The sequence below is a fragment of the Argiope bruennichi genome, chromosome 6 (assembly GCF_947563725.1).
Source record: "Argiope bruennichi chromosome 6, qqArgBrue1.1, whole genome shotgun sequence".
In the NCBI taxonomy this organism is placed as follows: domain Eukaryota; kingdom Metazoa; phylum Arthropoda; class Arachnida; order Araneae; family Araneidae; genus Argiope; species Argiope bruennichi.
The window spans coordinates 59,043,195-59,066,981 of NC_079156.1; the positions used below are offsets into that span (position 1 = coordinate 59,043,195).

The following is a 23,787-nucleotide window of genomic DNA, read 5'->3' on the forward strand; positions in this document are numbered from 1 at the left end:
GATTGTTTTACTTCCAGGAATCCCATACGCATTTGGATAACACCAAGAAAATATCTAAGAAAGCATTTAACATTCTCGTTCCACCAGCGAGGTTTCTCTGAATGAATCCTTTATAGAAACGATTATTATCAAATTTAGATTTGATTGTTTTCTAATGAAGCTCATAGTGTATATAGAGACTCATTTCATATTAAATCAAAAATGTTCTGCTTTTGGTATCGTTCTTGCTAATAGTCATTTTTAAGACAAAATCGTGAACTTGTAAGTCTCCTTACTATGTTCATTTGCGATTAGTATCATATAATAGTACTTGGCTTTTCGGTCATTCGACGACATTACTGCAATGCCGCTACTTTTCTTTGCTATATCTTCCATTCGTTGTGTAAAGATACATTCATAAATTCTTTATAGTGTAAATACTGAAATAATTCCCTAAATAAAAATAATTTGTTATCATTTTTGGTTTCTATTTACGCATATGATAATAAAGATTTCAAAACATGAAAAGGGCATAATCCGATAATATTTGTGATATGCTACGCCATTATTTTCTCCCCAATTTAAATGGCGATTTTTTTTTATCAGGAGAAGTTAATTTTGGATCAGACTGATAACTGACTTTCAAAGATAAATTTCAAGACAATCTTTTGTTCACACCTTCCACAGTTAAGCAAGGCTTGCACAATTGCAAATGGCAAAACAAAAAGATGAAGGAAGTTTTAAAATATTTTAATCATAAAAAAAAAAAGTGTTAAGAAAAAAAAATTATTGCAATTTTTACCGATAAGTGCATATGTAAATGGATCTAATGCATTTTTTAATTAGAGCATTAATACTTTTAAATAGGTCTCGACAATACATAGAAATTTACCATAATGCCTCGCATGTTGGGATATTGCGATATTTCGCCGAACTTGCGTGAAAGTGGGGTGATATCAGAAAAATACTGGATCATCAAAATTTTAGGGTGATAAAAAATTGATAAGCTGTGACGTATTTATTTTAAAGAAAATTGCTCGTTTAATTATATCACAATTTATCTAACGCAACAAACTGGAGGCTACACAAGACAATTATTAGATTCATTTAAATTCAAGAAACAAATCATGGTTTTGGAAATAGTTCATGATTATTTTAATAGAAAACATTATAGTCTAACATCTAGTAGTTTATTGTTTATTATTGGTAGTTTTGTATTCTGGAAATTCCTTCAGAAAATATTGCAGTGGTACGATTTCAGTAGAAAGAGACCTCCTGGACCTACCGGACTTCCATTTGTTGGGTATTTGCCATTTTTGAGCAACGAGCCGCACAAGAAATTTTGGAAGATGAGAGGCAAGTATGGAGATGTGATCGGGTAAGAATTATTTATTCATTTATGGAAAATTATTGTTTATTCATTTATGGAAAATTATTGTTTATTCATTGATGGAAAAATATTGTTTATTCATTTATGGCCAATTTAATGTACATGTAAAAATAAAGGGTGTTCTAAAATAAAGGCAAGATTTGCATTTGTCCCATTCGTGCAGTAAAGTGCTGGCAACCCATTAAAAAACATTTGACAGCTGTTGGTTTAGGGTTAGTAAAAAGGGAGCTTTACATGATAGAGCATCAAAATTAACGCATGATTTGAATAAAATAAAAAATAAAGTTTTTTTTTCTTTAAATTGTTATTTTTTTTTATTGAATTGTAAAATACATAGGATAAGGTTATGTATGGAATAGTCTTATCCTGCCCATAGGACAAATGGCCTCCACGGCATTGTTGGCCCTTACGCAATCTTTTATCAAAATTTTCCATGTTCATTTTTGATACAGTGATATAAAACGGCTGGGAATTCAGCCGTTTGATATTAGAATATTGCAGTGGAAATGATGACAAATAAAAAGTCTCAAAAGATTCGGTCCGATAAAAGGAAAGGTTTAATTTAAACACAATTTATTAAGAGGAAATAAAATTGAACACATGATGAAATATTTACAGATATGACGGGAAAACTTATTAATACATAAACGGTCATTACAGGACCTGAGACCAGTACCGAACTGAACCCTCTTACAAACATAATGACACGCATTTATATCATGTCTTAATTCTAAAAATTTGTATATTAACTACAGTTGCCAGGTTAAATAAATGTCAGATACGATACCGATTAAATAGTTAAATGTTTAATGTCACGTGAAGTGATTTACTCATACTGATGACGCACAATAGCAGGTTCAAAATGCATTGCATCATTTTTCAATAAAGTACGGGAAACAAAATAATTTGGAATTTAGAACCTTAATGCCGAAATTTCCTAACAATTTTGCATAAATGTGGCTGGATGGTAAAAAATGTTGGCACACCCTTTATTATTTTTATTTATGATGTTTTGTTTATGAGAAAAAATGGGTTTCATATTTTTGATACAGTGTTTTATGAGATAAAAGCCAGTGGAAGTGGTCACCCAATGCTCTCTCTCTAATTCTCTCTAAAAAATGTACTTTCGTATTATTAACTGCATGCCATTGTCGAATAGTAGTTATGAAAGATATTATTAGTCAGCGATCTTTGGCGATTAATCGCTCGGATGGTTAATACAGAAGTGCCAGGAAATTGAATGTATTTTGACTTCTCTTTTACGATACATTAATAAAAAAAAATTGAGACAGAACTACAATTGCAGTTAAAAAATTATATATTTAAGATAATGCGTTTACGTGATTGTGGAAGTACAGACCGACAGACAGCAAACCCTCCGAAAAATATGATTCAAAATTTGATAAAGATCTGCATTTTATATATTAAAATTATGGAAAAAATTTCATAAGCCTAAATTATTATGTTTTTGAATGACCGTCTTTATATGCTTGCAGAAGTATAGATTAGCTAATTGTAAACCTCTTAATGGATTTAGTTTTAAATCTGTCACTTGTTAGTACTTTAAAAATTATATCTAGTACCAAATTTTATACATCTCTCTCTCTCTCTCTCTCTTTTTACGTCTCTTTTAATGGAGTTTTGTCCAAAAATTGCTAGAAATCTGCAAATTAGATTTTAAGTCCATATACCAAATTTCACCCATTTAGCTCAAAGCGTTTTTGAGTTATCTTATGGATATAATTTTATTACTTATTAGTTATCTTATCCTTAAGATGGGCAAAATTTCAGTTTTTTGACGATTATATAATGTCTCTTTGTAAAATTTGTATATGGGAGATTAAAATAAGATTCTCTTAAAAATTTATCTAGTTAATTTGTTTTGACCTTACTAAACTTTTAACAACAAATTAGTGATTCCTGTTTAATTTTCTGAAAATAGTTTAAAATAATTTACATACAAATTACAAAAAATACTTCTAATATTTTTTGAAAAAGAAACATATTTTTTTCCCATAAAACTTTATTTACTATAGATCAAATATTTTTTAGAAACATTTAAAGTTAATCTATTACAATATGGGTTAATATTTATCATTTCGACGACATGGATGACTTAACAAAAAGGATTTTAGTATTAATCTTTTTCTATGAAATTTGTGAAATTGGCTAAATGAAAATGCTTCAGTTAACATTTCCTTGAATTATACATTTCTAAAATCAAATTTTACAAATTTTCATAGAAGTGATTTTTTTTTCTAATTAGAATGCAGCGAAAAATGCTTCATTCTTTTAAAACATAATTTAAAAAATTAGAAAGGTATTTGAGGAAGTAAAGCCCAGTAACACATAGAAATGGCTATCAATATAATGGAAACCTTAGATTTATAATGAATTCTTTATTAATATGGTATAGGACTGCCTTTTGTATGCAATACAGCTTGGATTCACCTAGGAATCGATTCATACAAGTGTTGAATAGTATTTCCAGGAATATTGTCCCATTCTTCCTGGACATATTGTGAACGTTCTTGGAGAGATGCCGGTGAAAGATATTGATTCCGTATTGAACGCTCTAAAATAGACCATAAAGGTTTAATTACATTAAGGTCGGGTGACTGTGCGGGCCAAACAAGATGTTTAATTTCCTCCTACTATGATTGGACAAATCTCGCTGCATGGATTGGTGCATTATCATCCCAGAAAAATCCATCTCCTACAGGAAACAAAGTTTGCATCATAGGATGAACCTGGTCAGCTAAAATTTCTTTATATCTCTCTCCAGTGATCTTTCCTTTAAGGGTTACGATTGGTCCAGCAGAAAACCGCGTCATGGTTGTCCCTATCATGACATATCTACCTTCATGCTTGGTAGTTGGAAGAAGACATTAACGATCACACGCTTGTGCAGGTGTTTTCCAAACGTGTACCCCTCATGTTGTAGGGAAAAGTGTGGAACACGATTCGTCAGACCACATAATTTTCTTCTCCTTATCAATCTACCAGGTTTTGTGAGTGTGACACCACTGTAGACGGCGTTTACTATTGACATCTGTCACAAGTGGCTTGGGAATTGATGCTCTGCCATAAATGTTCGGTTTATGACGGTGGCTTCTAACTGTAATCACTGATAATGGATAATCCAGAAGGGTATTGAGCTCTGCGGTCACTTGTGTTGCAGTTGATCGCTTTTTAGATATTACAATCTGCTTCAATACCCGTCGGCTTGAATAGCCATCGAGCTGGTCTTGCCGCGCTGTGTGCACTCTGTCATGGCTTTAGAAACCATATCTCCAGAAATACCTAAAAGTTAGGATATTTTCAGTCATACTTGCTCTAGCTAGACGGGCTCCTACAATCTGGCCTCTTTGAAAATCTGAGTGGTCCCACATTTTATGCTTTTGAAAAAAATCCAAGAATTACAGAAGTTTAATAAAGCTAACACATAATGCCATAATGTATACATTGCTATTTATAAAAAAACAGGTGGCTATTTTTATATTTTAAGGCTTACGAAGCGCATTTAAAAATGTCACTTTTATTCACAGGTGTTTTCATTATTTTGATAACCGCCTCTACATTTATTACGAAAGAGTAAAAAACAAAATGACAATTGTGCTTCGAAAAAAAAGTAGTGCAATGATTTAAAAAGTATACAATAATATTTTATTGCTTTTTCCTTTGTTTTTTTTATTGTTTCGTGTAAACAATATTTGAAATAGAAGCTTCATTTGAATCAATACCTTACTTTACTAAAGGCCGTGTTTCTTAGTTTTATTTCTCGTATACGAAGCAAACACTGATAAAATATTAATATCTAGGAAAAAAAAATCTAATTTTGAGAATTTTATGAATTTTCGCAATGAATATGCTGACTTTCTTTTAACTTTTTTTGAATACCAAATAGAACGTTGGCAAAATATTGCAATTATCGAAAAACATTCGGCTGTGAGAATTTGATGAATTTTCGCTATGAATATGCTGACTTTCTTTTAACTTTTTTTGAATACCAAATAGAACGTTGGCAAAATATTGCAATTATCGAAAAACATTCGGCTGCGAGAATTTGATGAATTTCTGTTGAGGAAGTTTTAGATTAACACGAATTTAGTAAAAATATAATCTTAGAACCTTGCTTTATTTTTTACCTCAATGTTGGTAATATTAAGTGTAATTTCAATGTCGATCTTTTAATTTGTGAATATGGTGCATCAGAAGCTAAAAGACTGACGAATGAAATTTGGTACATGGTTTTCATTAAAAACAAAATTTAGATTGAAATGCAATTAAAATTCAAACGGCTTTATGGAGAAAACTTTTTAGATATTAAGAATATAAAAGAAAAGAAAATCACATTTTGGCAAAAAAAAATTGATCTTTTCAATATAGAACATGCATTTCTTATTGATGTTTTAAAATTTTAAATGAAATTGTCGCATATCGTATATATTATTTATCACGCAGAAAGTTTTCTAATTAAATTATTCGGAGATAAAATATTAGAAGGTGAATTATATATCTAAAATACAATGTAATGATAGTTCTTTCTCTTCTTGCGTACAGCCGACCACGCCGCTATCACTAAACGAAGGTGGTTGGTTGTTGGTTGTTTACTAAACGAAGCCTTATCGATAGGATTTGTTGTGTTCGATTGCTGTTTTGTGCAATGATACTGTAGGGTAAAACAGAAGTAAAATCTAGTACAATGTTCTCGAGTACATATTAAAAAATATTAGTCAGGTATCTGGAAAATAATATAAATAACAGTTTAATAAATTCATATGGTTAGAACAGTATTTTTTATTGAAATTCCTCGCCGTTTACTTATACGTTTGCTTGTAATTTCTTTAAATTCTAGCGTTAATGTCGGCCATAAATTCCTTGTAGTTCTGAATGAATACAAAGTAATGAAAGAGGTTTTATGCCACCCGGCTGCTCTTAACAGAGCACCTGATCTCTTCAGACACTTAGGTCATAGTGGTAAGTATGAAAGTATTTCGTAGATATATTAAATCGCGATTAGAATTATGAGTTAGAAAATAGTATCTAGTTATATAATATTTATAGTTGGTGCATAATTTGTAAATTTTTGATGTATCCAGTAAAAATCGTTCATCGAAGCTAGACCAACATCACTTTACACACAGTTGAATAGTAGATGTTCGAAAAGAAAGAGATTATCAAAATTTGAAAAAACTTTTTTGAATTAAATATTAATAAAAAATTCTTCCTATCGAGTTTTTTTTTTCAAGAACAGAAAGATTTTTTCCGAACACTTGTGAACATATAGATGATTATCAAAATAATGCAAACACCTGCGAATAAAAGTGACATTTTTGAATGCACTTGGTAAGCATTAAAATAGAATAATAGTCTCTAGTTTTTTTTTTACAAATAGCAATGTGTATATTCTGGTAGTATGTGTTAGCTTCATTAAAGTTCTATAATTCTTGGATTTTTTTTTAAAAAGCGAAAAGTGTCGGACCTTTTAGGTTTTCAAAGAGGTCAAGTTGTATGAGCCCGTCCAGCTGGAGCAAGTGGGACCTAAACATCCCAACTTTAAGGAGTTTCTAGAGCTAAGGTGTCTAAAGTCGTAACAGCATACACACAGCCCGGCAAGACAAGCTCGGCAAAGCAAAATAGTGGGCGGAAAGAGAAGCTCAGTAACAGAGATCGACGGGTATTGAAGCGAATTGTAATGTCTAAAAAGCGAACAACTGCAACAAACGTGACCGCAGAGCTCAATACATATCTGGTTTCTCCAGTGTCAGTGATTACAGTTAGAGGGCACCATCATGAACAGAACATTTATGGGAGAGCAGCAATTTCCAAGCTACATGTCACAGATGTTAATGATAAAAGTAGTCTACAGTGGTGTCACACTCAGAAAACCTGGTCGATCGCACGTTTAGATAACAGCTGCACAAGCGTATGATCCTGATTGTCTCTTTCTAACTATCAAGCATGGAGATGGATCTGTCATGATATGGGCAGCCATTTGGTGGTTTTCTGCTGGACCAATCGTAATCCTGAAAGGAAGAATAATTGGGGAGAAGTATAGAGAAATTTTAGCTGACCAGGTCCTTCCTATGGTTCAAATTTTGTTTTTTGCAAAAGATGCAATTTTCCAGGATGACAATACACCTATCCATGCAGTGAGACTTGTCCAATCATGGTTTAATGAACACGAGGATGAAGTTAAACATCTGTCTTGGTCCGCACAGCCACCCGGCCTCAATGTAATTGAACCGCTATGGTCTATTTTAGAGCATTCAATACGGAATCGATATCTTCTTCCAGCATCTCTCGTAGACTTTTACAATATCTCCAGGAAGAATGGTACAATAACACTATTCATTACTGCTATGAATCGATATCTAGGCGAAGCCAAGTCGTATTTCATGCCCAAGGCGGTCCTACATTCCACACTAATAAGGGATTCATTGTAAATCTAAGGTGTTTCCATTATTTTGATAACCACCTGTATATTAGAAAAAAGTATTATCTTTGCACGAATCTGTCTATGGGCAGTTTCTCTTTGGAGAGAAATGACCTTTTATCGACAATTGCAATATCTTTCAAAAATCTACAGTTCAAAAACCTTTATCTAACACTATGTTATGCAGATAAATGTCGTATAATTATTCATTAATTTTTTCTTTTAGTGTCATTGTATTTAAATTTTTTTAGCCCAAATAACTTTAGAATTCGATTTCAAATGAGTACATATCTGCAAAACTTTACGAATATATGTTTCTTACATAAGTAACGAAAAAATCTGGAATAATCAATGTTTTGGTACTTAATCAATTGTAAATGTTTTAAATAAGCTATTTGCAAGAAATCTAACAAAAATATTTTTCATATTGCAGGATTTATTTCAGAAAATGGGGAAAAGTGGGTTGAACAACGAAGATACAGTATGTCAGTAGCCCGAGATCTAGGTTTGGGCAGAGGCCACTGGCAAGATCTGATAAAGGTATTGATACAGTTAAATTTTAAATATTTAATAATTTCAATTACTTGCAGCTTGATAAATCTAAAAAAAATTCCACTGATTTATCTAAATAATTCTACTTAATTACTGAACTATATCTATTTAGTTTATAGAAGTTTAAAATTCTTAATATCGATATTTCTTTAAATTTAATTTAAAAAAAAGTTTCAGTATAGAGAGTTTCTAAAAGAATCAACCGATTTCACATATCTACATGTCTTATAAGCAAGCGGGAAAAAAATTCTTGGATTGTAGATTTCAAAATGTATTTATATGAACTCTATTGTAACAAATTGGCCGAAGAATACAGTATATATTTTGTCGCATAATTCAATTATATACTTAAAAAACCAAATGTTAGAAAAGCATTTAAACCTTTTGGACGAGTACTAACATTTAAAATAAATAGGGAAAATTAATAAGGATGGCTGCCTTTTTCAACGAATAATTAAATCATTAAATTTCATACAATCAAAATTCATCAAAAAATCATACTTTATTTCATTGATTTCTGTATATGCAACTTTTATCACAAGAGAAATAATGAAATTTTGCATATTCTATTTTTTTGTTGTTGCTATTCTTATAATTATCGAATTACATCTTCCCATATTATAATGTTTTTCTTTCAGATAGTATTATATTTCTAATATCTACAATTTTTTTCTACAAAATTCATCTCTAAATTTATGTCCCTATTTCTTTTCCTGATGTTGCCAAACAGGAAAAGTGATTTTATGATTACCTTATCTTTATTATTATTTAAATTATTGCTTTTATATTCATGCATATTGTAATAGATTTTGTGCGCATGTTACTATTGTTATGAATAAGAATTTTTCTAACACAGTGTAAAAATAAACGAAACAAGCATAAAACAATATCATGGTACTATGCATTAAAAAATAAATTTTCTTCTTTTTTCTCTTTTTTAGATAGAGACAGACAACTTTTTGAAGAAACTTCGCCAATTGCATGGGAAACCTGCCGATATATCTCACGAACTGGCGATTTCTCTCACATCTAACATCATTTCTCTTTTGATTGGTCGCCGTCTGTCAGAAGACGAAGCTGACAAACTTCAATTATGTGTCAACTTTTCTGATATTGCACTCATGTATATAAGTCCAACGAATCCAACAACAATCGTGCCGGCACTGAGAAAATTGTGCGAGGTTTGCAAAATAGCGGGTTATGACAAAGCGATGAAAATTATCCGGCACTTTTCCTCTTTCATTAGGTATGATATATTATGTAGATTCCTATTAATTCTAATCATGAAAACTTTGTAAAGCGATTTTAATATTTTCAGGTTTATCGAAACATATATGTTTATGTTTGTTTAGTTTTTTTTAATTAAAATTAATCCAATTAAAAAAAAAGATTAAAATGTATTGGCCGAATTATTTATTACAGAGTGTCACAACAATCAAAAACATATTCGTCTAATATAATCATGTTGATTATCATTTTAATCTATTTTATAATCCCTATTTTAAGAATATGGCAACACTAATTTCTTACGTACAAATTTTTTATAATTACTTGAAATATATCATCTTTATCTGCTGAATAAAATATTATGTGTGTGCAGGGTGCGGCAGGAAAACTCGGACAACCAATTTTTAATATAATTTTATTAAAAATAAATAAATTTACAAAATATAGAAAATAATAATAAGAGTAGACTTTATTATTATTGAAATAATTAATAATTTAATTTATTTCAAAGTGGTGGCCTTTTGCAATGATGCAGAGGTGCAAACACTTATTGAAATTTTCAGCAATGGGCCGCAAGTCTTCTACCTTTAATCTATTCCATTCTCGCTGAAGCCATTGCTTTAGAGAGTCCAAATTTCTACATTGTTTAGTGCAAGCCCTAGACTCGAAAATGGATCCTACACTGTAATCCCTGTAATTGATATCTGGTTAGTGGTCATTCTCCAGAGGATATCACATGCACTTTGCACCATTCTTCTGTCTTTTTAGCCTTGTGAGATGGTGCGAGTCTTGTTGAAACTCCCACTTTACATTGCCAAAATTCGTTTTGGCACACAAAAATTAAACAACTTCTAGAATGTCTCTCTGATAGACTTTTTGACTTATTTTAAATTCCTTATCCACAAAAACCAGAGATGTTTTGCTGCTAGCGCAAATTCCGTCCCACCATGACAGACATTGGATTTATGTGATGTTCAGCTCTTGATGAAGTACTTGGAACGTCTATAGAATATATCCTATAATTCTAAGAGTTATGAGCTTTTGGACGGTTAAGAGCTTCTCATTAGTGAAAAGGAATCTCATTCAGAGCTGACTTGCGGCCCATTTTAAAAGTTTTTGGTGTCTTTAGAGCAGCACGAGTTTGTTTTCTTCAGTGATAAGCTGAACTTTTTGGAACTTCAGTTCAAGCAATGTTTTTGCCTTTCGTTGCACTAATCGATCCCTTATTCTCATTTCACGAGTGATCTTACTCATGGAAACACTCGAATTTCATTCAACTCGCTTTTTGATACCCTTACAGCTATTGAAAGTGTTACCATACGTTTTCGTTCTCTTCCTGGACCATCATTGCCAAACTCTCTGAAACGATAGATTGCATCAAACACTGTTTGCCGAGGCACATTAAGCAAACGAACGACGTCATACTGTTCGTTTTCCAAATCTAAAATAGCATATCTTTTGCTTGGCATTGTAAAAGAATCAAAAAATCAATACGTAACTAAAAGATACGTTATAAAATATGTTATAATTGAAACGATAGACAAAAAGAAATGAACAAAAATCAAAAAGAAATGAAATAACATCTGTTCTATGATGTAATAACTTTGTCCGGGCTTTTTTGCCGCACCCTGTAAAGTATAATCAATTTCAATGATTATATAAGATTATTACTTTATTTTCTCTTATGAACTGGATTTCATGAAAAATTATAAAAGTGCTTAAGAGTATATAATTACTCTTCCGAAAATACTTTTTAAAAAAAAATGTTCTTTCAGATAATGTAGGTTGGTCAGAAAATCTTTTCTTTATTACAAAAAAATAATCGTAAACAATTATTGTTATTTAACATATGATTGTTTTGATATATTTTAAAAATATTTATAACATTTTTAATAAAATCACTTATGTTATTAAATTTCAATGTGAAATCCTTGGTTGCTCAAAGATATAATTATTATTATGTATCCAATTATCGTTCAATATTGGTCAGGATTTAGGCTGTCACATTAGATATAACATCTCTGTAATCTTAATTTTGAGTGTACCAATATCTTCGATTGACTTTCAAAGGCTTTATCCTTTATATACCCCCCCCCCCTCTAATGAACAGTAATGACCATTTTGAATTTATGGAATCAAAAAACACATTGAACTTCTTTCTTCGTTGACGCCATTTTGATAACAATTGAACATAGAATCACTATTTCTACATTAGTTGCTTTATCTGTCGGACTAAAAAATGAATAAGGATGTGATTATTCTGTAGTAAACATTTTACATTATTATATACAATGGTTTGATAATCTCATACTTTTCCCATGATCACGAGTTTTATTGAGGCAGTATATTTTAAACAATATATGTTTGATATTTGTCTTCATTCTTTGAAAAATTACTACCGAAAATTTTTCCACTTCTCAATGAATCAGTAATTAATTAATTTATTATGATTAATCATATTAAAATATTCTGATGAGTCTCCGACAATTCAAAGTATTAAAATAATAATAATACAAATGGATGAACAAAATAAAAAAGGAAACAGAACCGAATTCTGAATATGAGTTTCAAATGTCCAGGAACTTGGCCAAAGCCGTTTAAAAAATAAACATTAAGTCTCTAAGATATTATCGTAAAACAATGAAACTTAAAGATGTCATAATGAAAACTATTTAAGACAGACTTCTTATATTTATGAAAATATTCATTAAGTGCCTTTTTATTCATTGTTTATTACAAATTATTAATAGCCACATATATGGATATTTATCTTCTATGAGTGCTTTTTTTTATACTAACTGAATTATTATCAATGTAAAATGACTAAGAAAATCGTAATATAAAATTGTTAAATCCGTCAGTTTATTTCTTTTAAATTTGTCTTTGTGTAAATGTACTACCATGAAGCTGGAATTTGGGGGTTTTGTAGGGGTACTTAATTGCCATAACTACTGAAACTGATCGTTTTGCCATAATGAATAATGCTTATTTATCCTAAACATGGCAATCAGGAATTCACAATTAAATTCAATACTATAATGTAACTCGATTGAAGACGGCATCCTGGTATAGGGTTAGCGCGTCTTTTCCGGGATCTGGGCGTCCTGGGTTTGAGTTCCGGTTCGGGCATGGTTGTTCTTCATCTGTTCTATCTGCGAGATGTGTGAATGTGCCCCCCAGTAGAAAGGGGCTGTACAAGCGAATGTGATGCGTGAGTAACAAAATCGTACTGTTGGCGCTATTGAAAAAACAAGAGACATTTTCTGTCGGCTTAAAATCGCTCACTACGATCACCTGGCTTGTCCATGGCAAGTGCTATCAGAAACAACAACAACGAATCAAAAATGTTAGTGAAAGATATTTAGCAAAAATTCAGAAATAATGTTTGTAATGATTCTATTCACATTCTATTGTTTTTTTCTTTCTTTTCAGAGAAGAAATAAATCAGCATAAGACTTCTACACACTCTAAAGATATGCCAGATTTTATAAATTCATATTTGGATAAAATTTCGGAAATGTCAAGATCTGGTAAAAAGAATCACGCGTTTTCAGGTACAACATAAAACTTTATTTGAATAACCTGCATTTCTTTTAATTCTTTCATTTATATTATTTCTCAACTAAATTATTTAAGCGAATTATTTAATTAATATTAATTATTTGCATTTATAATTTCCATCACATTTTCAGTACAATTAAATAGAAGCTGTCTCACACATTTTTAATTCAATCTGTATTATAAAAAGAATGATTTACTTTAAGAAAGGGCTTCATATAATTATTAAGGCATCGAATCCATTCTTCGGTAAAATTTTGAATTCCCATTGAAAAGACAACATCAATTTTATCCTTTCCTATTTTCAAATTCAATTTTACCTATTTTCATATTCTAAATTTATTGGAAACATTTTCTAAGATTTGTAAGCGAATGTGCTCTGTGAGATAAGAAAGAAAAGGCAATAGTAAATATAATGTAATTCATGTTTGTAAAAATGAAATTTTATTATTAATTTTTTCCATTCATTAATTGATGTGCTAGAGTTTTGAAATTTTGGAATCTGAGTGTTCTCGTTGGATATGGCGCCACCTGGATTTTAAATTTCTGCCTTTTTCTAGAAAAATATTACTGATACATTTGTAAATATACTTTTTCTAAAATTTGCTAATGCTATTAAAAACCTCTGTATGTCTTTAGCTTTAAAATTTTATTTTTTTGGTTATAGTAATAAAATATGTTTCTAATATATCTTAACAAGATATCTAATCTTAATAAATTTGGCATCGCATTTTTAGTTCTTTGTCACCTAAAATATATACTGCTTGATTATTAAAAAAAAAAATATCCCGATATATGAGACGGTGACTATCATAGCAATCACAAGAATGGAATAAAGTTTTGGTTCAAGATATTTTTCGGTATTCGCTCAAGAATACCGAAAAATACCTTGAACCTAAACTTTATTCCATTCTTGTGAATGCAATGATATCTTGAACCAAAACTTTATTCCATTCTTGTGAATGCTATGATAGTCACCGTCTCATATATCGTTACAGTATTTTTTAATCACTCGATACATACTATTAACAATTTTGTAACAGATTTATCATTATTCACTGTTATTTCTTTGATACATATTCAAATTTTATATTCCATTTATAATTTGTTCTCATCTTATTGACATGCGCATTTCTCTTTCCACGGTAGAATCGATGTTGGAAGGTACTATAAACCTACTCTTTCTGGGCTCCAGCGACACCATATTCAGTTCCTTGGGTTGGTTATTTCGACTCATGTGCAAACACAAGGACATTCAGGATAAAGTATATTCAGAACTCACAGAAGTCCTCGGTAGAGATGGACAAGCAAGATACGAAGAAAGAGATAAAATTCCCTACACGTTTGCTGTGATGATGGAAGCACAAAGATATGGATCCATTGTTCCATTGAGTGGTAACAGACTGTTAGTAAATGCTTATTTTTGTTTCATATTTGTTGTATCAATAATAAAGTGTTCGATTTCCACGCTATTAATAATTTCCTAGAAGAATATTAAAATAAAGCAATTTATTTAACACTTTCAACGCAACAGATGAGATATCAGTTATCAAAGACAAATATCATTTCTTCAGGCTGTTGACATTTTTTTATACGAATAAATAAATAAATGAAAAAAGTAAAGACCTGTAATTGGGAGTTTCTGAAAGACGAGATATCTCGTCGATAGCACTGAAGGTGTTAAAAGAGAGATGAAATATAAATATTAAAAGATTTCAAAATAAAATTTAGAGTATGGGTTTATTAAATTGCTTTTTTTTGAAAAAAAAAAAAAAAAACGGTATAAATAGATATGAATGATACCAGCAATGTGAGGAAAAAGACAATGAAAAATGCCATCATCAATATTTAAAATGTAGAAAAACACTATTTTTGTCACCCTCAATTAATTTTATGAATTTTTGTCCTTTAAATATATTTGTATTATCAAAAATTCTATTATTAAAAAATTAATGATTAGTTTCAGCATAGGAGTGAATGTGTTAGATTACAGTAAAATACTATTTAAAATAATATTTTGTTGTAAAACATTAAAATTTTTCTCTAACACATATACATTTATTGAAATATTTTTTTTTTTGTTCCTTCCATTGATTTTTAAGTAGTTAAAAAATAAATAGAATCTTATTTTACCTTCAAGTGAAATATTTTTCTATTGGTCTACCACTATTAGATGTTCGCATTAAATACAGGGTGTTGGATAATGTGGCCCACCATCTGATTTCCAAACCATCAGAGATAGGCAAACCCATCCAAATGAAATACTGAATTAACCCTTTCTAGGCCATGAAAAGTATGCTTCCCACCAAATTTAGCAATATTTGTGTGATGTTATGTAGGCTGCATAAGTTCTGATAATTTTTAAAATCAAACTGAAACTTAGGTGCTTCAGTTCCTTTTCTCACACAAAATAGTGTTCCCTGATTTATTATTTAATTATTAATTAACCCATTTAATTAATTAAATTTATCTCATAAACTAAATGAATCACTTTTCTTAAACTAATCTCAATCCTAAAAATATTTTAATATGCCATGATTAGAAAAAATGTCCTTTTAAAGGGTTAAATAATCCATGGAGTTATCATGTTTATGTCGTTTGAGTCATTAAATGCATTTAATTAATATAAGTAAATAAATTTTCTTCTCAAATTTACACTTTTCAAATTTTATACAATTTTAAGATTTCATTAATGATGTTTGTTAAAAATTGTCTTGACTCACTAATATTTTAAACAAAACACGTTTCCTGCTTCTGCAACTTAAAGGACTGAGGTGTAAAGCTATTTTGGACGACCTGGGAACATTTCAATGTTCATCTCGAGAGATATTCGCCAATTAAAATATGGTTTTTCTTCGAAAGCAATTAATTGGCTTTAAATAATAAAATTCAAAACATCATAACTCGGTCAGTTTCTGTAGTAGAAGAATGGAAAATTTATTTTGTTTCAAATATTTTAATGCTAAAATTGTTTTACTGAAAATAGCTGATAAGACAGTGGAACATGATATTAATTTAGACTACAACAGACTTTCAACAATGTATTTTTTGTCATCTGGAGCCTTATCTTTCCAATTTAAAATGCATGTCTAATTCTAACTTTTTAGAAATTTTCTCTTGGATCGCGATTAAAATGGACATCTTATATATTTCTCTTCTTTTTACAGCTTCACATATTTCAATATATCATCACTTTATTTTAGGAATGACTTATTAAATCGTTTCTAATAAATTATAAACTACTTCATTTTCTAGTGCATTTGAAGATATTTCTGTCAACGGATGCATCATTCCAAAGGGCTCCGAAATAACTGCCAATCTATGGGCACTGCACCATGATCCAGCCTACTGGGATGAACCAGATGAGTTTCGACCAGAAAGATTCTTGACAGATGGAGGCACCAAGATTGTCAAGAATCCCCCAAGTTATGTTCCATTTTCAATTGGTATGCAAATTTAATTATTTTTAAATTTCACTATACCAAAAAGTTATTTTTAGAAAAAAAAAAAAAAAAATCACGCTTGAAAATTGCAGATTACAAATTATGCATTTTTTCATAAAGAGTCCATAGAATAACATAAAATGAAGACGTTTAAATAATTTGATAATTCAGTTTAAATAATTTAAATTAGATTTCAAGGTTATAGCTGAACTGAACCTAATCTTTCTGCTGTGCAGATTTATCTTTATTCTGTACTTTGACACCATTTCCTTGAAAGGTTGTTGGAGCGTAGATACTAAAATAAATTCTGATGTTTTTTAACATTACTTATCATCAGTTGCAGCCTTTTATCATCTCGATGGGGGGAGGGGAATTAACTTATGTTTGGTTTAGGAAATTTGAGGAATCAAGGAGCATGAAATTAAAACTCTGAAGTAAAAGTTCAGTTTCAAACTAATTATTGTCTTCTATCATACTTAACTAGAAATTTTCAGTAATTCAGACAATGCGTTGTTCTTATTCTTAGCACATCTAATTCTAATGAAAGGTGTCAACGAAATAAGACTGAACCAATGACATTTTTAAAAATTTTTCGTATGGTAGAAACAAACGATGGGAGAGAAAACATTTCTTCAGTCAAATGAAATTTTAATTCAGAATTCTTTTGACTTCCAGCATACATTAAAATTATTTTAAATAACAAGGAAAGCGAAATAATTTGAATTCTAACGAATTATACAGTATTGTTTGGAATTATTTTTTTTGTATATATTTTTGCTTTCTACGATTTTATGATTTTATTATCAAAAAATACAAAACAAAAACTGATTTACTGAGTAGGGTATGGCCTTGGTGGCATGGTGGTAAGGTCTCGGCTCGTGAGCCAGAGGGTTTCAGGTTCAAGACCCGATTCCACCGAAGAACCGTCGTTTAAGGGTTTCTGCTGCGCGTTAAATCCGTCAGGACCAAACGTGCTCCCCCCTGGTGTGGTGTGTTGTGGAGAGGTGAGTGCCAGCTCAGGTGTCTTTGTCATCTGACCGCGGTTCAAAATGACGAGGTCCGTCCCAAAATAGCCTTAGAGTTGCTTTACAACGGGATGTTAATACAACTAAACCGATAAGGATGTAAAATCTTTATTTTTTCCAGTTTAAAATGCCCACTAATCGCAATGATTAAATTTGTGATTATGATAACGGTTTTTAGACCAAGTTAGCTCCATCTTGAAAATAATCAATAAAAAAGAAATTTCGCCTGAAAAAGATCCAATCTTTCCTTTATAGAGTTTCAAATAAAATTTGTCGACTACCAAAAAAAAAAAAAAAAAAAAAAAAAAAAAAAAAACGGTCCATGAAAAAACAACAACCGCATAGTAGTATGTGTAAATTAATTATTACGACCAATGGGGAATTTATATTATTTTCGTATAAATATATTATCTTTCAGGTAGAAGAAACTGTCCAGGAGAAACCATAGCGTGGATGGAAATCCTTTTCTATTTCTCTGAAGTTGTAAAGAATTTTGAAATTTCAACTCCTCCCGATGTGAAACCTGAATTCAAAATTGTGAATGGACTTGTTTCCCGCTTAGCTCCTCAGGCACTATGCTTTAAAGAACGAAAATCTTGAATATATATGTTATTTTTTTAATTTTCTATTTTTCTTCATTTATAGATATTAAGATAATCATGTTATTACTTTAAACTAGAATTTTTAAAATCTTTTCCGTCCACCTTTTAGCTGTAGCAGGATTCTTGGATCTATTCTTTTATTTAACTTCTTAACCTATTAGACCTATTATTTTAATTTATTAACCTATTAGACCTATTATTTTAATTTATTAGCCTATTAGACCTATTATTTTAATTTATTAACCTATTAGACCTATTATTTTAATTTATTAACCTATTAGACCTATTATTTTAATTATTTAACCTATTAGACCTATTATTAATTTTATTCAAAATCTATTGGTCTTATTATTTTATTTTTTAATATTTCGTGGTACTAATAAATGACTGTAGCAATGCAATGAAATTCAAATGTTAATTATTCGAAAGTGATAATAATTCAATTTAAAATAATATAGTTGTTAAAAAACTTGAATAATATGCTTTCAGTTATTGGAAACATATTATATATTATCTAATATATTATCATTTATTGGGAAATTTTAATAAAATTTGTCACATTTCTTTTTCGGTTTATTATTATTATTATTTTTGAAATGCTTCATATATAATACATGTAAAAGTTTTTCTTGTCAATTTTAAATATTTTTTGCTCTGTGTTTTGTTTAAATCTCCTTCTGATTATACGTTATAGCATAAAAATTTATGTTTAAACATTCAAAAAAAGATAATCATGATATCCAAATTTCCCAAAGAAAAAGAAATTTGAGATTCTTATTTGTTTTCTATCTTTACTCCCTCCAAAGCTTTTGTTTCAATAATTTAAAATGGTGCAATTACTTTATTCCCATTGTGGTCTGAAAAGCAATTTAAAATTTTATCATGATTCATCGACAAATTATCAAATTTTTCATCTGTTTTCTTTTGCATATAGAATATCATATGTAAGTTAGTGGCACAGAAATGGAAGTGGTGATAAAAGGATTGACTGCAGGAAAGAATTTTATATTCACTTATTCTTTCCATGCAGCTATGTTCAGAGCGATACGGAACTCATGAAATAACCCAACATAGTCGCATCCTCACTGTTCAAATAAATTTTCTTCTCTGTCACAGGAACTTTTTGCAAAGTTATTCATTAAAATGTTTCAAAATAAAGCACAACATTAATTTTAACCTAATAAGCTTAACTGCCTTTTCTGAAATGATGCATACAAATAAATCTGTTTTATCGAGATTTTTGGAAGACAGATATCGACATATTAGTTTAATTATATTTTTTCATGAAATCTCTTAAAGATAACTTCACAAAATAGTGTATTAAATTTTTTTATGCTAAATTATAACAAAAATCCCTCCAAATATGACATAATTTTGTAAGACATAATAAGACATAATTTTTCAATATCATCTAGTTGATATGACCTTGAAACCCCGTTGACGTCACCGACAAATAACGACCGGCTTGCTAATGGCTCCGCTAACAAGCATATTTATATGAATGTATGGGCACAGATAAAGTGCAAGCCTAATAACATAATAACAGACATGAGAAGATCAATCAAATGTATTCACATTAATTTCTTAAAATGAGGCCACTCTAAAGGATATATACTTGATGACATCGATGGAGCATCGATATATATTTTTGGATGGATTGTGGCCTAACGAAGGGGACGAAACGGAAATGGGAGTATTCAAAGCTAGATTAAATCATGTAGGTACCTCTTAGGAAATTTATATTTCGGGGAGCCTCTTGACTCTCTATCTTTTAAGTCTAAATATGTTAATATATTTTAATATCTAAATATTAAATTTTTTTATAGGTTGCTAATTAAAAAATCTGCCACATGATAATAACAAAACATTTGAAGAGTTGATTGTAGTCTTTTGAGCCCAATAAATAAATAAATTTGAAAATTATTTTAAACAATATACTAAAAAAAAGCTAAATATTTTTTCAATAAAGTTTGAATAGTCTAATATAAAATTTACCAAAAATTTTTTTATCAAAAATTGTAATAATAATAATAAAAAATACAAACCAATTAAATTGGTCTAATAAGGGAGGTTGTAAAACATTCAGATTCGTTGATCTTTCAACATTCTTTTTGTAATTCTAAGTAATGCATGGAATGCGTGTAATTTAATAGTAATTATCAATTAAAACTTTTTAAAATATTAAAGTTTAGAATGTTTAATAATATTTTATTAAAGTATGAAAGGATTAATAAAAGATCTACACAATTTCTACATACTAAACAATTTAATTTGTATGATCGAAAATGTCATTGATTTTCTTTTTTTGTAGGATTGTGTAACTGCGTAAGAATCAAATTTGTAGGATTGTGTTTAATCAAATTATCTCCGAAAAATGCCAATACAGCAGTTGCTGCACAACATTATCATTTCGGGACCTAAACATTTTGATAATATTCTGTGAATAAGTATTGATAAGTATTAAATCAAATTAAGGAAAAACCCTTATCGTAAAGCTATCTATAAAATAATAATAAAAAAAAATTCCAAAATTGTTGTTTTGTTGTTTACCAAAAATTACTTCTCAGTAGTTCACTTATATATTATTCGTACTTTTATTGCTTATTTATTTTTATAGTTTAATTAAAATTTTAAAATGATACTGCATGGCGAATTTTTAATTATTAAATATTTTATTCATTTTGACGTTAGTTGCATTTTCTTCAGAATATTTGTTCCTTTCGGAATCATCAACGTTTATTGCTTGGTCTTTAACACTCAAATTAGTTTTCTTTTTGTGTCCATCTTTCTTTTACAATTCAATCGCAAGTAACTGTTCTATTCATCAGATTTAAAAACAAACTAGAGAGCGTAGCTGTCCATTTAAATCAACCTAGATAGCTCCAGTCCATAAAAAATAAACCTCATACCGTGGTGAAAATGACTTTCATTTATTTCTTTACAAATGAAATAAGGAATTCAAAACTTCAATCATTAACACTGTTTGATAAAGAAGGATCGGTCAATTTTCTTCAATCAATCTGATAATATTAAGTGTTGTAGTAATCACACTAAACGAATAATTATACTACATTTGAATCTGTTTTGTTGCGAACCATATCATTTTGATATCACAAAGCTAATAATAATATCAATTGCGATCATTTTAAACGGGATAAACTGTATTATATCCTATTTTTTCCGCACCACCAACATGCGGATTTCAAGGGGGAATGTGTTTGAAAGTTTCACCTTTCAAGTTACTAGACTGAAAAGTGCTCAGGCCCTCCCTCGGTGTCCGTATTTGGACCCTTGACCTTGACACGCTACCCTCCCCCTTCTTTGCTCAAAAGGGGTAGAGTCCACTCCTATTTAAAGAAGCAGTTGTTATGGTGGTCATTGGTTAAACTGGCCGGTAGTCTTTCTCTTTGTCCTTTGGAGCTTTCTGTTTTCTTACACTTATCTGCTTGACAAGAAATTTTTGTCGTTGTATATTGTAAACGATATAGTTTTTAGAAAAGATAAAGTTTTTAAGAACAATAATTTTTATTTATAATAAAGAAATTAATTGTTAAAAAGTAAGTAGAATTTCATTCATATGTTCTTTATTTAAAATAGCAGTGACTTTTTATAAATATGTATAATAAAAGGAATCAGTAATAAGAATTGAAAGGTGTTACGCATTGAGTGTTTTTCTTTTTTATTATTAGAAATTCTATTCTGAAACTTAATTAAAAAAATAACATTTTCTTTAGCCATTTTATTCTCACAATTTAAATTTATTTGTTATGGAATATGAACTATAAATTTTTTCTGTCTCTCTTTCTCTCTATATATATACATATATTTGATACTTATGTCATAATTTCTAATAAAAAAATGCGCGATTTATCTTGGAAATATGATGGCAATTTTCCATCATAGTTTGAATCTTTAGTTATTTTTATAAAATCTCTAATATCATGCAATTATTATATTGTATTTTACATTATAGTTTGAATCTTAAGTTATTTTTATAAAATCTCTAATATTATGCAATTATTATATTGTATTTTACATCATAGTTTGAATCTTAAGTTATTTTTATAAAATCTCTAATATCATGCAATTATTATATTGTATTTTGCATCATAGTTTGAATCTTAAGTTATTTTTATAAAATCTCTAATATCATGCAATTATTATATTGTATTTTGCATCATAGTTTGAATCTTAAGTTATTTTTATAAAATCTCTAATATCATGTCTTTTTTCTGTCTCTCTAATATCTCTAATATTACTATTATTGTATAATGCGAGTTGAATTTTTATTTATTATTGTCTTATATATTGCAAATTTTTGATATTTTTATGATTTTTTATAAATTTATTTGTTTTGATATTGAAGCATGCTCATTATTACTGCTTACATTGCAAATTTCGTGAAATATATGTTGGGATAACTGATAAGATATAAAGAGGTGTATCATAATAAATAGGATAAATTACTTATTTTTTTTATAATGAAAATAACTATAAAAAGTTCGCATGTCTCTTATTTCGGTAACAAAATAAGTTCCAAAACTAATGCTTAAATTTTTAAAATTATCTTTAATTTTTTTAAATTTTATATTAATTAATTTCTCAACAGATTTTTTTTCATTTTGATTTACTGACTAAGAAATTTTATTCAGATATATATTCGTGATGACAATTCATTATTTCAATATTTTTAAAGCAAAATTATCAATTAATCGATGGAATATTAACCTAGGAATTATTTCACCTAGCAATGAAATTCCGGAATTTGATTTTGAGATTACCAAATATTTATAATGGTGAATTTGAAATTAAAAATAAAAAAGTAGAGGAGAATTAAAAAAAAAAAAATACTTTTTGGTATACTGTTAGAATATGAAATTAGTTCTAGTTAAATTATTAGAAATTTGGTAACAAATTATTTAAAAATAGCTTGAAAAACCGAGGGTTTCTTTCATCCTTTTTTTCTTCATTTAGTTAATAATTTAGTAGCGTCACTAATTGAAAGAAATAATACGTAAATATCTAAATCAGCAGTTTTGATTTCTAACATTTTCTACTTTTGTCCATGTTATCGCGCGAACGGGATAACTTGAGCATTTATAATTTTGTTTGGGTGGCTCGGGCGAGTTCGTAAATAACCCATCTAGCTGAAAGGAGGTGGAAATGTTCACTTCCCTATAACTTTCTTAATATTGAAGATAGAACAATAAATCTAATTAATGAAAGTAGCGCCTCATTAAGACGTGCAACTTTTGCTTTTAAAGTTTTTCGATAACTCCAATATCTTAGAAATTAGGCGCCGAAAAGTGATTTCCACGGCCTAATTTTGACTGTTTCTAACATAAATAATTTATGCTGCCAGACAGTAACTTGGATGCAAAGGAATCTATCTTCCTTTGCCTTCTAGCTTGCCGAAAGGAATTTTTTTCTTCCTTCTGTTTCTGTCTCATTGTACAAGAACTCATGTATTGCTGTATTCAAAATCTTTTTCCCTCAACTAGACAATAATCATTGTCTCCGTGAGGTATTGGAAAATTCTTGTGCCCCTTCTTAACTACTATATAATCATCAA

General features: G+C 29.5%; 1 protein-coding gene across 1 annotated transcript; it reads left to right on the forward strand.

Moving 5' to 3' along the window:
- Nucleotides 1-700: 700 nt before the first annotated feature.
- Nucleotides 701-20,245, forward strand: LOC129971307 (cytochrome P450 2J5-like). The gene is made up of 8 exons (XM_056084936.1): nucleotides 701-1,357; nucleotides 6,228-6,349; nucleotides 8,242-8,348; nucleotides 9,302-9,606; nucleotides 13,020-13,141; nucleotides 14,295-14,550; nucleotides 16,401-16,591; nucleotides 18,032-20,245. Exons 1-8 carry the CDS (start codon nucleotides 1,107-1,109, stop codon nucleotides 18,211-18,213), a joined length of 1,536 nt encoding a protein of 511 aa, XP_055940911.1. The 5' UTR covers nucleotides 701-1,106; the 3' UTR covers nucleotides 18,214-20,245.
- Nucleotides 20,246-23,787: the final 3,542 nt, after the last annotated feature.

Coding starts and splice junctions, on each gene's coding strand:
- LOC129971307 (XM_056084936.1), top strand. CDS start 1,107: ATGGTTTTGGAAATAGTTCATGATTATTTTAATAGAAAACATTATAGT. Junction 9,607..13,019: donor CACTTTTCCTCTTTCATTAG/GTATGATATATT, acceptor CTTTCTTTTCAG/AGAAGAAATAAATCAGCATA. Junction 14,551..16,400: donor CCATTGAGTGGTAACAGACT/GTTAGTAAATGC, acceptor TTCATTTTCTAG/TGCATTTGAAGATATTTCTG.